Source organism: Mugil cephalus, chromosome 1, assembly GCF_022458985.1.
Source record: "Mugil cephalus isolate CIBA_MC_2020 chromosome 1, CIBA_Mcephalus_1.1, whole genome shotgun sequence".
Lineage (NCBI taxonomy): Eukaryota > Metazoa > Chordata > Actinopteri > Mugiliformes > Mugilidae > Mugil > Mugil cephalus.
Genome location: NC_061770.1, coordinates 16,971,514 through 16,987,015, shown reverse-complemented (window position 1 = coordinate 16,987,015; position 15,502 = coordinate 16,971,514). Strand labels below are relative to the sequence as shown.

The 15,502-nt window shown below is 44.5% G+C and overlaps 1 protein-coding gene across 1 annotated transcript in view; it reads left to right on the top strand.

Moving 5' to 3' along the window:
* Positions 1 to 907: 907 nt before the first annotated feature.
* Positions 908 to 15,502, top strand: part of LOC125019197 (adenylate cyclase type 6-like) — a 31,728-nt gene continuing 17,133 nt past the window's right edge. The window contains exons 1-3 of the mRNA XM_047603759.1: positions 908 to 1,137; positions 3,238 to 3,436; positions 3,521 to 4,415. Coding sequence (XP_047459715.1) covers positions 3,522 to 4,415 — 894 coding nt within the window. The 5' untranslated portion in view covers positions 908 to 1,137; positions 3,238 to 3,436; position 3,521. The remainder of the gene's footprint in view (positions 1,138 to 3,237; positions 3,437 to 3,520; positions 4,416 to 15,502) is intronic.

Below are 15,502 nucleotides of genomic sequence, written 5' to 3'. Positions count from 1 at the left end.
TATACCCACCACCCAGTTTCAGTGCAATTTTAGTATTTGGGGATTATTTTCTCTTAATTATCATTATTATTCCTTGAGCTGAAATGCTTGAAAGACTAAGTTTTAAATTGCCCTTGTCAGTTCTTCTGCTTTTGCAACACCAGGATGGACCTGCTGCACACGATCAATACAGGTGACCCCATCTCATTTGTATTACCGCTATAGTGTTAATTAAATAGCTCTGTACTGAAGACCAGCAACATAGAGCATTTGAGTAAACCGATATTCTGCACTACTAAGCTGTGTTTTACAGTACATTGTGCAATAGCTCGCTGCAGCCAAGTGTTTAATGTTCCTGATGGGGTCTGTTAGGGCGTGTAGTTGTTTTAAAGCCTCAAAAGTCAACAAATAGATTCTTCTGAGTCAACAGCAAAGTTGCCCTACTGGTTCACGGATTAAGCTTCATCATGTGATTTTCTGCAGGCTAGCTGGCAGTGTAGACTTTAAACCCGATTCTGTTTCCCTGCATTGTCCCACTGGTGAAGTGAATCGGTGGATGTAAACACGCGTCCGAAAACAATGTGGAGCAGCTCCACGGCGCGAGACAGCCATGGAGACTGCGCGTGAACCCTCGCCACTGGGTGGAGCTCTGACTATGTGTGAGTGAGATGCTCGGGAGTTTCGGATTGTTTTCTGTCACTTGCCTGCTTCCGCTCTATGTTGTGTTATGATGAGGGGTGACGCCGTGGGCTGCTGTGAAAAGTGAGAAAAAAAAAATAAGAAATGGTCAACAGAGCAGCAGAAGTGAAAATGAGACACGCAGGTAGGGAGAGAGACTCGTGCCTCCTCTAGGGGGACTCCTGTGTCCACGAATAGGAATGCAGCTTCCATGAGTCTGTGTGTTTGTGTGTGTGTTTTAGAGAGAGAGAGAGAGGGGGGAGTGAGAAAGGCGTTGGGAATGTAGTACTGTAGCTCTGGCGGGCAAGAGCGAAGGTTGTCCTGCCAATCCGCAGTTTTCCCCCCCTTGCTTCTCAAATCCATTCCCAGGCGGACAGATCCGCATCTGAAGCGAGTCTCGGCGGCTGCGTGAAGACTGAAGACCGGGCTCAACTGGAGCTCCACTGCAGTGTTACAGTAACTCCTATTGGATATCCAATGGTAAGTGCACACTGCCTCTCTCCGGCATTCGCGCGGTTGTGTTGGGCAACTATTCATTTGTTGCGAGGGATTAATAAGGGGGGGAAAAAAGACCAAACAGCTGATTTGTACTCCTGTGTTTTTTTTTTTTTTTTTTTTTTGCTGTGATGATTGCGGCGGCGTTGAGCAGTCTGAACTGTCCTGCAGGACTGTGCACACTACACACAGCCTACAGGCGTTCATATATATTTATATATAAACATTTTATTTAAAGGCACACTTATGAAGAGGCCGATCAGCTGTTAGACACTTTGCATGTTGACTCACGGCGGCTCACCGATATACCCTCTCGTCCACTGACCTGTTTGGAGTCTAAACAGAATGACGCTTGTGTTGCGGGAGACAGGCCCGGCGTACAGCCAGCGTAGACCATTATTATTATCACTGTCCTGTTTAGATGGACTACACATCGCTGGATGGATCCCGCTGGCGAGCCTGAAGTTAACCCCCTCGAAATGCTTTACTCCAGTTAGTAAGTTGGTGGAGGCAGTGATGTGTGTCGAGCTGCACTTTCTTCTGCAGCCCACAGACTCCGGGCTGACTTCATGCTACCAGGTCCCACACCGTCTCCCTGTGAATTGTGGTGAAAGAGGCAACATTTGAACGCGCAGAGCCTCTCGGAGCGTCCTGTTATGTAATGCGCTTCGGCCGAGTGCCCGCAAACCAGACAGCCCGGGCCTACACGTGTAATTGCCAAACATGTTTTTTTTTTTTCCTCCCCAACATCAGGCTCATGTTAGCAGTGGTGACAGCAGGGCTGCCGGCCAGTGTCACGCACAGGGACAATAATATCACTGCCGAAACGTAAGTGAACGCGTCGCCGTCTTCTTCATGTGCAGCGCATGCAGGACGCAGGACTCAAATCGACACATTTGCGTGGCAGCACATTCGAGTCGTGGTCCCCACGCCGCGGCAGATGCGTGTTCAGATTACATAAGGAGCCGCAAGTCGCTGCCTGACCTGTCGCAAACGTTAACAAAGGTGAGGCAGGGAAAAGAAGGTGACCCGGCCGCTCGTTTGCATTCCAGATGTGGCAAATGGATGCACCACAACACTAAACAACATGCTCATCACTGTGCTATGATGTCACCGTGTCGCTCGATTGGCTAGAGGATATGAAGATGTGATTTTTTCCAAGTATGGTCCGTGCAACCTGCTGTGTCTCTGGAGCCACTCTTCCAGTTAGATGTTGTTGTTGTTTTTTTTTCAGTGTGTGTGTCTGGTGGCTGAGCAACTTATATTACTAGCTGCTGCTGATTATAAACATGTCCGAGTGTGCAGTTCATGTGTGCTCTTCCCACCATTAGTCTCAGCCCAGTCAGCCTGGCAGACATTTGCTTATTAAGTTTAGAGGTTAGCAGTGCCCTTGACATGTGCTGCCAGAAGCCAGCCACAGTGAGTCATCAAAGCTAATGGGGGAAGCATGGACAATTTAATCTGAACTGGAGAGCTCTTGATCTCTGATGGTGCCCACTCACTAGGCCTTTGTTGTCAAATAGAGCACACCCATCCCTGCCCACTCAAGATGTTAGGGACAGATTGCAGTGATAGAGTGTGCGCGAGTGCTATCCACCAAGAAGAATTGTTTGTCTCCTCCAAAAAAGCTCCCGGTGGGTAAATTGTTCAAAAAGCCACGGATCGGTGGATAAATTGTAGAAATGGGCCTGCAGTCGCTGTGATGGTTTGACGACAGGACTGACGGGTGGCACCTTCCATGTGAGGCAGTTACTGGGGCAGGTTTTGCCGTGACAACCTGCTGTTTTACCATGTAAAGCGGAAAGTCATTTCCATGGAAATGCTGTGCCCACTTGGAGGGGAGGTGATGGGAGACTGGGATGGACATGCCATTTACTCAGTATTATTTCACGTCCTAGCTATTCACTGTCAAGCCCTCTGTCAGAGAATCGTGTTTGCAAAAAAACACCAGACGCAGCTGTAAAGACCAGTGCACGCTTTCCTGGATCTTTATTTATCTGCAATAATCACGAACATCAGGTGATGTTTCTCAAGTTGACGTTTGCTCAGCAACATAACATGCTTTTGTTTGTGTTTGTTTTCCAGGAAAACAGGTGGTCTGTAAACACGCTGGGTGGTGTATAGGGTTGACACACTGACTGTTTCTACAAAAGAAGGGCGGCTCAACCACAGACACACCTCTGATGCCTCTGGCCAGTCTGAGCTCATGGTGTGTACTCGCTGGGATAAACTAGTAGCCCGGCTGAGGAGCTCAGTGTTGCTACACGCAGTCAAGCCCACACAGGTGAGAGGATGCTCATGTTTCGCGGGATGCCTTGGTTCATGTGAAGGTTTTCCATTCATGTGTCCTGTTTATGTTTTTGCTCAGGATGTCGTGGGCCAGAGGCCTGTTCGTAGGCAGAGTGGACGAGCGAAAGACTGCATGGGGAGAGCGGAATGGCAAAAAGAGGAAGGACAGCTCGTCACTATGCAACCCACGTTACATGAGCTGCCTGAGGGACCCAGAGGACTTAGAGACCTCTAATGCGGCCCCTCAGCATTACCACTGCGGGGCAAGTACCAGTGGGGGCAACTTCGGCCTGCGTTGCGGCTGGCAGGAGGACCACTATGGGAAGAGGATGGTCGGCGGTGGAGATCTGGGTCTAAAGGCTGTGGACCTTGGCTTTGAAGATGGCGAGCTGAAGGGCAGGAAAGAGGAAGAGCTGGGGGAGTTAGCAGAGAGCGGCTGCAAGACGATGACCGCTGCAGACTGCTGGATGCGTCTCATGTGGGTTTTCCAATCCAAGAAATTTCAGTCCGCCAAGCTGGAGCGTCTGTACCAGCGCTACTTCTTCAGACTCAACCAGAGCTCCCTGACCATGCTAATGGGGGTGCTGGTGGTGGTGTGTGGGGTCATGCTTACCTTCCACTGCATCCACACAACCCCGCACGTGATCTACATCTCAGTGCTGTCCGTGGCCATGGTTCTCTTCCTGATCATGATGGTGGTGTGCAACCGCAACGGCTTCCACCAAGACTACATGTGGATTGTGAGCTACCTGGTGATCGGGGTGCTGATCGTAGTGCAAATATTTGGGGTATGGAGGGTGCACCCGCGCAGTGCCTCAGAGGGCATCTGGTGGACGGTCTTCTTCATCTACATCATCTACACTCTGCTGCCGGTCAGGATGAGAGCTGCTGTGCTAAGTGGAGTTGTGATGTCCACCATACATGTAGTCACTGCCTGGCAGCTCAACCAAGAGGACAAGTTCATTTTCAAACAGGTAAGTGATAGTAAGAATAAGTAATATAAATACAACATAATGCAATAAAATAACGCAATTTAGTGATTAGAATTGAATGCTATGTCCATTGATTGGTCATGTACATTGAACAACAACTTCATTGCATTTATGAATAAAACCCAGTGTTGCTATGACATATTGTGGCTCATTAGTTTGCACAATTGGCATATGGTGCATCTCCATAAATGTTAAAGGGACAGTGGCCTCAGTGTAAATGTTTTTTTTATTGGTGTTAGCATTTTCGATTCGACACATTTTATAGGGAAATCTCAATGTGTACAGTGAAATTTACAGTAATTGTTCAAAATCTGTCCTTGAGCTAATCCGGGGCTAGCGTGAAGTTTTAGTGTGTTTGTAATTCAAAATTCCCCTTGTAAGTTTCACACCAAAGAGACGGTAGCTTTGATCGCTGAAGCCTCATATCAGTTGCCTTCACAATGCATCATTGAATAAAATTTCAACTGTGGGTTCAGTTTTGCACGGGCAGCAGGAAAAGCTCTTTTAGATTTGCATTTGCACGATGATATATGTAATGATTATTTTAAGTTGGACAACATGTCACTTTTGTCTGTCTAGATGCAGACTCTTCTCTCAGTTTTGTATCCGAGTTGCTTGTAAATATTCAACCACAAGTGAAACATTTAATTTATGAGAACACAAGGAAAAATATGTCAGACTCGTGCTAGTTAGGACCCACTATTGTCACCATAGAACTGAGCACAATGTTGTTACTGTATTCACCAGTGGAAACGCCCTACTTTCTCTTCCCATCAATATAGGACAAACATTGTACGGGCTCCTCAGCCACTTTTCCATGTCAAAGGTGCCGTACTAAAAGTAGATGGTGCTGTAGATCTCGGCAGCCTTTCAAATGAGATTTTTAATGAGCCTATGTTTTGCGCTGTAGGGCAGCCATTGGCAACTCTTTTGGGGTTTGTAGAAGGTCATCTGGGTTGAATGAGCCCGTTTAGCTGCATTGTGGATGACTATCATGATAATGTAGCATGGTGCCATTCAGGCCGCTGTTCCCTAAAACAAGGAGACTATTGTAGTGAAATGAAACAGGGCTGGGTGGGATACACAGATTGTGCAATGAATTTTATGGAAAGCATGATGATTACTTCTTCATATTGGAAGACGCACATCGGAAAATATTTCTTCATTACTTTTGTATATTCTTTTCTTTTATGCGAGGGCAGTTACTCATTGATTTTCTTCTAATGTCGGCAATTAGATGTACACTGTAGCACGATGGACTTTTTTTTCCGGTCCAAAACACCAATCTGTTGAATATGTAGTGACATAAATGGACAAGAGAAAAGAGAAAAAGCAGCTAATTTACTGTACTTCATGGCCAAACCCTTTGAAAATGTATTTTCCTCACCACGTATTGTCCTAGTATTATGTGTACTTTTATATTTAAATAGGTCAGGATCATAGTTATTGTCATACCTCTACTTTATGGAAACACATTAATTCTGCCGTATGTGTGTGCCTCACTATTTTCCCTTATGTTGGTGCCTTAAGCCACCCTCCCATACAGAGCTGTGCATTGAAATAGTTAATTCAATAACTCCGAAATCCTGTGGCCTCAGTCCTCTGATATGTTATTGGTTTTCTCTAGCAGCCATGGCTATTAGGCAACCAGATGAATGTGGAGCCACTATGTATAAGGCAATATTGACATAACTCCACTGGTCCAGTGAGCTTGTGTGTTAAGTGCCCATGCCCTCGACTAGACAGGGTGACTACATGCACATTGGTGTGTTGCCTCTGTGAGGCTGAAGCCCTGGCTGGTTGGTCTTCTGATGATGGACTGCTGCCATGCCCGAGGGCCTGGACCCTCAACACAGTTCATTCCAGTTGTCTGAGCAGTCGATGATAGGACATGAACTTCACACTGTCGTGCTACAGGGTGACTCTCTGTCTCTGTCTCTTTGGGTAGACACAAACGCCAGATTTGTGCTTTCGAGCTGGATCTGGACTGTGGGTACGGTCTAGCTCCTACGCTGTGGCCTGCGCCGCATTTCGACATGCACCTCCTCAGAAATGTAACACAACTGCCTTCTACGCCTCTTAGAGAGAGGCACATTATCTAGTCAAACTTCACCTCTCGTTTCTATGTCACAGGGATTTCAGTAAAGATTTTTAGTTTAGTTAACTCCTCCATGAGAAACAGTGTCGACGTACGTCATCTGCATATACTACAGGCTAGTACATATATACACATATATGTACATATATACATATACATATATGTGTTCTATATTAAACTAGTTCTTTTTATAAATATACATTAATATCATTTTGCATTCAATATTAAGCTATCCCTTATCCCTTTGCTAAAATATGTTGGATTTAAGTTAATGTGTAATTGACGAAATTTAAATTTGTGAAGGAAATTAAAAAAACAAAACAAATGTATACAAAAGATGTCTAATCAACCAAAGATTTTGCAACCATCCCCCTCCCCTGCACTGTCTCCGCCCTAGGCATTGCAGACCAAGACGGCCATCTGCTTGGGGTCGGTTAATGCCGTTACCTGCATAATGCTCCCGTCTCACATTAAGATGAAATTGAGGTGGATTTCAGCCTCACCAAAATAACCGGCATAGAGTGTCATTTAGTCACTTCACGCTCTCCCCAGGTATCAGTCTGTTGTGTGAATACTGGAGGACTCCACTCAGTCTGCCACACCATCTGTACTGCACATGTACGCCAGAGCAAACTCTGTGCCCCCCCCCTTCGTGACTCTTCTTCTGGGACCTCATCACCTTCCAGGCAGCCTGTGTCTCCCAGCCTTTTCCTTTACTTGTATTTTCCCCCCACGGAGATATTCATGCAGGATCAGAGCTGAGAAGATGTGGAACCGATGACAGCAAAGTACAAAAGCCCTCTTTGTATAAGACCTCCACGATGAAGCGGTGGAGGCGGGGGACTGTGGGTGACAAGGGGGCAACTACGGATGGAGAACATGAAATAATGCTGGGCTGACTCACCCTGCTGTAAAAGAGCTGCCAGTCTCTTCTCCCATTTTTTTTTTCAACCCTCCACTCTCTTTCTCTGAGTCATAATTCCATTCTCACAAAATCCCTCTCAGATGGAGTGGCCTTTTATTTCACAACCGCCTGAGACTGAGCTCACCCTACTCATGGGGATTGCTTCCATAGATGCTCCCCATTTCACCGCTCTGCTCTGAAGGGCCCCCTCTCAGACATCTACAGGGAGATGGAAGGTGCAACCGCTCTCAACAAGTTACACCGCTGCTGTTCACTTGAAGTGCACTATTCTACAGGGGCTCACAAGGGCTTCGGTCATTCATAGAGGTGATGCCTGAAAAGAGAAAACCATTTTTTTTTTTTTATCTTAGAAAAAAGTTGCATAGCTTTGAGTTTGTTCATTTTTGTTTGTGTTGGCCCAAAAAGGTACTGACTGGAGATTTCATAAGTTCAGGTGTTATCACTGTTCACTGACGTACCAATGATGTTTGTGTCCAGTTTCTAGACTTGGGAAACATGGTTTCGGTGAAGAAATTTCTTTCACCGTCTTCTCAACTTTTACTTAAAAAGTCAAGCTCTAAATCAAACCAGTGGTTGAGTGAGAACACATGGAGTGTCATTTAATACTGAAAAACTCATCCTTAATAACAGCTCATACTTAATCATGTCATTGAAGTTGAAGCTGTTCTCAATATAATACAGCTTGTAGTTCATACATTTGGCTTTGGAACAGTCGAGGCGGTTTAATTTGCCTTTGCTTTTGTTGCTCATAATTAATGTTTTTTTTGACACATCCTGACTTTGTGCTGCTCACGTTTCCAACTTGAGTCACGCTGAAACTCTGCATTGATATTTGATCGGCTGAAATCCCTGTAACGCGGTAGCTTAGCTTCACAAGTGTCTCTATTATTTCCTCATCTTCACTTATGTTTACTGGGATTTTTCATGCCTCAGCCCATTAACTTCATTTAAACAGCCTGCCGTGACAGCTGACAGTTGTTGTGGAGGCTGTTTTATTCCCAAGTCAGCTGACGACCAGCGCCCTTGTTATTAGGAAAGTCTATTTTGACCGTGTCAGATTTGGTTTTCTTTTTTTGTCATTTCTGCTCACTGAATATCTCAAAACAAAACAGGTTTTATTGGCCGTGTGTGTGTGTATATATATGTAGACAGATTAAGGTGATGGGGGAGTAAGGTCTGGTCTAGATCAAAATGCCAGATACAGAAGTTTGAACAACAGAACATTGCACTTTTAACCCATACAATTTCTACGCAGAGAGAGTCGTGAGCATGGACATAGGAGGGATGCAAACCAGCTCACAGCTCCATTAAAAGACATATTGGCCATCAATCCATCGACCTCTGCCTCACGCCACTCTGCTTCTCATCCCAGATGGGACTTGAACCCACAATCCCTGGCTTAGGAGGCCAGTGCCTTATCTATTATCACAGCTGTCCTCGGTGACAAGAACCCATCGTGCAGAGCCAGAGGCACAGAGCTGTTTGTTAGGTTTGTGGTTTTGTAGTATAAGCATGCAGTAATTGACTGAACCCAACTGTTATCATCCCTGCATCATGCTCCCAGTAAAGAGTGATTTTAGGGATTCACATAGTACTCCATATTTAGTCCTTTGTGGATAGCGCCCTCTTGCACTGGTCTACTTTTGTCCGGTCATCTGAGTGATGATTTTAGCTCATGGCGCCGAGAACTCAGACTATGGTAGGAAGTCAGACATGTGCACACGCACGCACAAAACACACGCACAGACACACGCACACATTATTCAGGTACGGTTGTGCGTCCAAGTGTTTTTGTTACGTCTCGTTGGATAGAAAAATAACTAACTTTTGCGTGATTGACATCCAGGACCATGCAGGGATGTTTTGCTTTCATACATGTATTTCCATAACTCCTGCGGAATCCTTACGCTTATATGTCTTAAGGGGGATTATGTGACTTAGGCCAACGTTGTTCAGTTGTAGGAATTCATAACCAGCCGGCTTGCATCAGGATACCGCACGTGAATTGGGAGGAACAGAAGTGGTTCTTTTGTGCGCAGCAGGATGAATTTGGATAATCAAATGGTAAACGTCCCGAGTCCCGGGGACAGAGAGTTCACATCGTGAATAAAGTCTCAAAGGCGTATCTAGTGTGTGCTTTAGTTAGTGTGTGTTGATCCTGCGCTGGAGGAAAAACCTGTTCCTCAGGCAGATTGTTATGGGGTCAACTAATGTGGGACTAGTGGGAACATACTGATCCCTCGGCTTAACTGTGGTGAAAAAGATACCAATCAATGAAATGTCACAACCATGGCTAAAGCATGCATAATGCATTTAAGCCAGAACATTGACATTATTGAAACAAAACAAAAAAACAAAACAAAACAGAAAGCAGCTACACAGACCAATTTAACCTTTATACAGTGCTTTATGATGTTTTCCTGGAAAGTATGACCAGAGCTGTCTGACACTCAGATGTACTATAGGGAAATACCCCACTTCCTGATCCTAAAGAGACGAAAACAAAGACAAAAGAAAACATAGATCACCCAGATATATATTTTCATTTTTCAGCTGTGTCAGGCATCACAGTAGCTCGTTGTTTGACGATTTTTCAAATAGCAGAGCCAATCAGTGCCTGGGTGTTGGTAAAATTAGATTTTTTTTCCACATGATGGTTTGAGGATGCAGTAATACTATGCTTTAAGAAAAAGAAAAAAAAAAGGATTCATTCATATCAAGTAGAATCTGGAAACATTACCTAAAAAAAAAAAAATGCTCACACATTTCATGTCAGCGTTTCATACGTGACACTCCTACTTGTTGCTGTGCACGTGACTTGGGCGGCACGCAACAACTATCGAAATTTGATACGCCGCTCTTCTTATATTGAGCGAACGTGGTGTCTAGTATACCCACATTATGCACAGTCACACACACACATGCAAAGGCCATTTGAGGTGGAGTGCGTGTCTGGCTGGGTGGGCTGCAGATCACTTGGCTGCTATCAAATGGTGAGAACCTATCTTCAGGTACTTCGGGTCAAACAATGCACTGGCTCAGATAATCCCCTCCCTCCCCCCTGCTCCTTTTTTTTTTTTTTTTTTACCTCCAGCCCCACCTCCTGTCAGAGAGACGGAGAGCTTGTGACTCATCCAGTTATTGTATTACAACCACAGGCAATGATACAAACCCGGATAACTTCCATCTCCATGGGTGGAAGAAATTAGGATTAGCGATAAGAGTATTGCTCTTAAAATACAGCCAAACGATAAGGGAAATAATTGGCAGGCTAATAATAGCCGTGCGAGTCAGGGATGAGGAAGTGCAGGCTTCTAATAACAATTCATTTACTAACAACTTGCCTCTCAGCAAAAGTAAATACAGGGATGTACGGCTGACGGCCAACAGATGTATATTAGGGCTCCATTAGCGGTGTTAAATGTTGATCTGCGAGGAATGCACGCCCCTAGGCTTTTAAGGGTCGTTTTACTAAACCTTGCTGAGTGTAGTGGCTATAATGCTGGTGACAGGAAGGTGAATGGCTCTCTGTCAAAGGTCAACGTGGCACTAGCCAACTGTCTTGTTATCCCCTCTATCCCAGCTACAATTACGCTGTTAAAACAGTGACAACATATGTCAGGCTGGCAGGAGTGAAACTTTAATAACGTGTTCACTATCAGTGTACAAATAGGCAATACCTTCCTGCCACCGAGATGAACTCTGCACAACCCATTTACAGTCGAAGACGTTATAGATCCTCTCCAGAACTGCTCAGGCTCTTTACTAGAACGTTCACCAGCCTATTAAATAGAAAGAGCAGCTCCGTTTGTTAGCTGCGAGCTCAGAGGGCAGAGCCTTGGTGCCTCACAGCATGCCTTTTTCACATTTTTACCGGGTGATGTCAGACGCAATAACAAGTCCCTGGTCCCATGATTACAATTTCACACTCTCAGAGTAAATCCAGAGGAAGTTGCAGAAGTTTGCAGGATCCTCCCACGGAAGCGTGTAGAAAACTCGAGAAAGCCTTTTGGGGTTGTTTTCTGTTATGATTGTTACGCTCCCTTTTTTTTGGACAAATAAATAAAATAGATCCCCGTCTTTAAAGATGGCAGACATTTTCTTTAACATCCGATGTGGCTGAATCACTTTTCCAAGTCTTATGCGTACATTTAAACTACTAACTACTTTGTTAACTACTACTACCCTCCGCCGGAGTAGCCACGTTTACAGTGAGACTCTTTTCTCATTCCGATTGAAATCGTCCCAGTTGGCGGTTTCAGGTCAGCTGTTTACGCTTGTTGACGCGTGACATGCGCAGATCGATGCAAACGTCATGTGGCTGATCAGAGATGGATGTTTCTCGTCTAACTAGCATCAGTTGCTATTGTTTTTACAGTTTTATTACTAAAGCAACAGCTTGGTTCTGAAAGTTTGTGGAGCCGCGTCCACTTTTGCTATTGTGTTGGCTTTATAGTAGCCGGTCTTCAAGGTTTTCCAGCGGAATTTGTTCCATACTTCGGTCTATCCCAGCTTCAGTGAATTTTTGATGGACCTTTTTTAAACAGTCCAATATTTCTATTTTTCCTGCCATCTAAGCATCTAGTTCTTTCAGAGTTTTTATTAAAAAATCAAACCCTCCGCGGCGCCGCAGACCAGCTGAGGAAACATGTGGCAGTGCAGACAGAACGGAGCCTGACTTCTTTTCGATTCTTCGTTTACATGACTTTCAATCAGTATGGGAAAAGGAACATTGTACTCTTGTGAGACCGAATGAAATTTAATTAGGTTTGGGCCTGTTTATTCCAATTGAGGTGTGTATATGAAGCGTTTTCATTCGATTTGAGCTTCTAAACCCATTGTAATCGGATTATTTAGCTTAAACTAAACCCAGCTAATGGCAGCTGGAACTTTAACTTTAACTTTAAGGTCAACGAACACGAGTGCACCTCCAAACCTCCTCAGTTAACTTTTCCGATTCTTTATTGATCCAAAACGAAAATTGCAGCTACGCAGGGTCTGTATTACCGCTGGAACTTCTGCATCACTTTAGCTTTCCACCTGCTGAGCAGAGAAGATCAGGACGACACCATAAATAAATGGTCAGATCGAGACAAATGGCGGCTCATGTTGTTGTTTTGTGAGAATACGCTGAAACTCTACACCTGTGCTTTTATTCTCGTAAAACGCAGCTTATGCATTAGTGTCCGTAAACACGCCACATGACATGTCCTGAAGTTGGCCCAGGAGGCGGATGTGTTACATGCTTGAGTTCAGTATCAGCTCATCCTTGACTGAGCAAGTCATGGAAGATGAGTGTCCGCTGCTGTTTAAAATGTAACCTGTTCTTGTCCCAGTATTGATCTGTGTGCTTTGTAGTAAAAGCCAGTGTTGTGTGTGTGTGTTGTGTGTGTCAGAACAGGGAAGGACAGCGGTTAAAACTGAAATCTTAGCGGAGGCTTATATAAGAGGACAGTGAAACTAAACCCTTTCGTACTTTGATTGGACCCTTTTATTGGAAGAATGCAAAACATACTCAAGTACGAGACAAACACGGTACCCTGCTTTAGTCGCTAAGGCCTGGGAGACATGTTCGCGTTACGTCGGCCTCTGTCAAAGTGAAATGGTGGCCTTGGCTCAATGTTGTGCTTTTAAATGAGACGCAATAGCAGCCGAAATGGGAATTCCTGGATGTTTAGCTCACACAGTTCAAGGTCCAGGCTTACAAATCAAGGAGAGTGGCCAACAGAGGAGTTAATGTGGCTGGTTGGTTGGTTAGGCTAATTAAGTAGATTTTGTGTTCCTTTCGGCTGCTCTGCTGTAATTGCAGCTGTGCATGTGAGGGTGTTAGCGGGCAGGAAGTGGAGGGTTAGTGAGGACACAGCTGGGAGGGGAGGGGACGGGAGGGGAGGCGAGGGATGTGTCTAGTCCTGCCCACTCTCTCCCACCCGCTTTCTGCTTTCCAGCCAAGCACTGACCCCCAGACCACGAGGAGCCAAGACCACTCACAAACAGCAACTAGTAGCATCACAACTTTGAAAGTAGCTCTATTTTTCCTCCTGGTTTATGGTTCCCACTTCTATAGTACTGTTCCCGTGGTTCACTATTTACTGTATCTAAATAAAAATGTGCTCCTGCTGCATCAGATCACAATAACATTTATAAGGTATAGAAACTAGTTCCATGATCAGAAACTGAACATAAACATAGGGGACGCAATTAGATGTGGACGTAAGATAGAATATAAACAATTATTAATACATATTTTAACTTTTTGGTTGTTTGGTTATTTGTATATTTTCCCAGTCGAAATACCAAATATGGCAGACATTAGGATGCTGATCTTGTAGTGAAATGTTCACAAATAAATCCAGAGTTTGTAGTGGTTAATCCGTCTTTGTTTGTCAGTTTCGTATAAATCTCTTTAAGAAAAATACAAGAAAAAGTCCAGTTTGTGCATAAAAAGAATCACTTTCTGGTTTACAGATACCAAGTGGAGAACGACATTTAAAACACAGCACTCAGACGTTAAATACTACAAACACACGGCATAAACATTGAGTTTTCAGTCAGTGTGAGTTTGACATCTATTTGTTTCTGTTTTTTTTTTTTTTTTATTTGGATAAATTCAGCAGAAATTCAGCAGTAACTCAAACTAAAACCAATTAAATCTGCAGGAACAGGTCAAGCAAAGTACAAATAACCCTTCAAAGCTTCGGGTTATTTGTAGCCGTTGGAGACAGAAAACCTAGGAAGGAGAGCACAGTGATAATTGTCATAGATGTAACATAGCCACAAGAAACTAATATGTAAAGAGAAACGCCTCTTTGCTTTGCCTAAGGGAAAGGCCTTGTTTAAAGCTCAAATAACTCAAATAACAAATAACAATGCAACAAAGAATCTTTTCTATCTGTGTCCAGTTTTGCCAAAGTTATCAAAGTCACTTCCTGTCACTGACAATTTTTATCCTTTGAGCTTTTCTTCATGACCGTCCTGGTGCTCTGAAGGTAAATACAGATACAGTGGCATGAGAAAAAGAATTAAATCATGACCAAATATTGTCCTCAACCAGGCACAGTGATGTGACGCTAACTGGAATTTCAGCCAGGCAAGAATAAATTAAGGGTTGAACTATTATAGAGATGAGGAAAAAAAAAAGAGCTTTGTAATCTTTTGATTCGAAGAACAATTTGTTAGAGAGATTGAGTGGGCAGTTTAAGCCGGCGGTTAGAGCTTGTTTTACCCGGTGATCCTTGGACGGCTGGGAGATTTTTCTCGTGCTCAAATTTTACTCGCCTAAGCATTAATTCAGGATCTGTATCCCTGTGTCCAGCTCCGTTTAGCTATGCGGAATTCGCTTCAGTGTTTCACAAAGATTACTTTACGGCCCTCGGCGGTCGCCTGAGACCAATTTTGGTTTGGCCCAACTCATGACAAAAACAGAGCCTCAGTTCCAGATGGCAGGAGCCCAAGATGGCAAAGACAGGCACCTCCTGACTCTGCAGCGTTTATCTTTATAAGGAATAGCTTATGTTACTAATGACACATCATAGTAGCCCCCGATTAGATCAAGACTAGCGCAACAAAGTCTCATAGTATTGTCTATTTTTACCGTTCTGGCACTGGCCACGATGAGCCGTGTGCGACTGAGCTTCGACGTTCGGGTTTTAAAAGCTCCAGATGCCTATCAAAGGTCATGTGCTCCAGAGTAGCCCCCCATGTCAACAACAGTCCGTGTCCCAGGAGTCTCTGTGTTGACTTATGGGATATAGCACTCTGGCCTTTTTAAAGTTTAAACATCAGCTTTTGTGGAGCTCGGGGTTAGCGCCTGAACTTCTCTTTCAGTTCAGTCCTTTTTTCAGATATTCCTGAGCGAAGCCAAACATTTGTTGTATGCGCCCTTTACACCAGTGGCATTCAACGTGTATCTTTGATTATCGGCTTATGGAAGTTCGTCAACGTGTGACCACCTCAGCTCCGCTCACGGACTGAGCTTCTGCAGCAGCCTCCGCTGAAGATGCATGACGAAACGCGCGCATTTACCACAGCAGATAAAATATCGAGGAA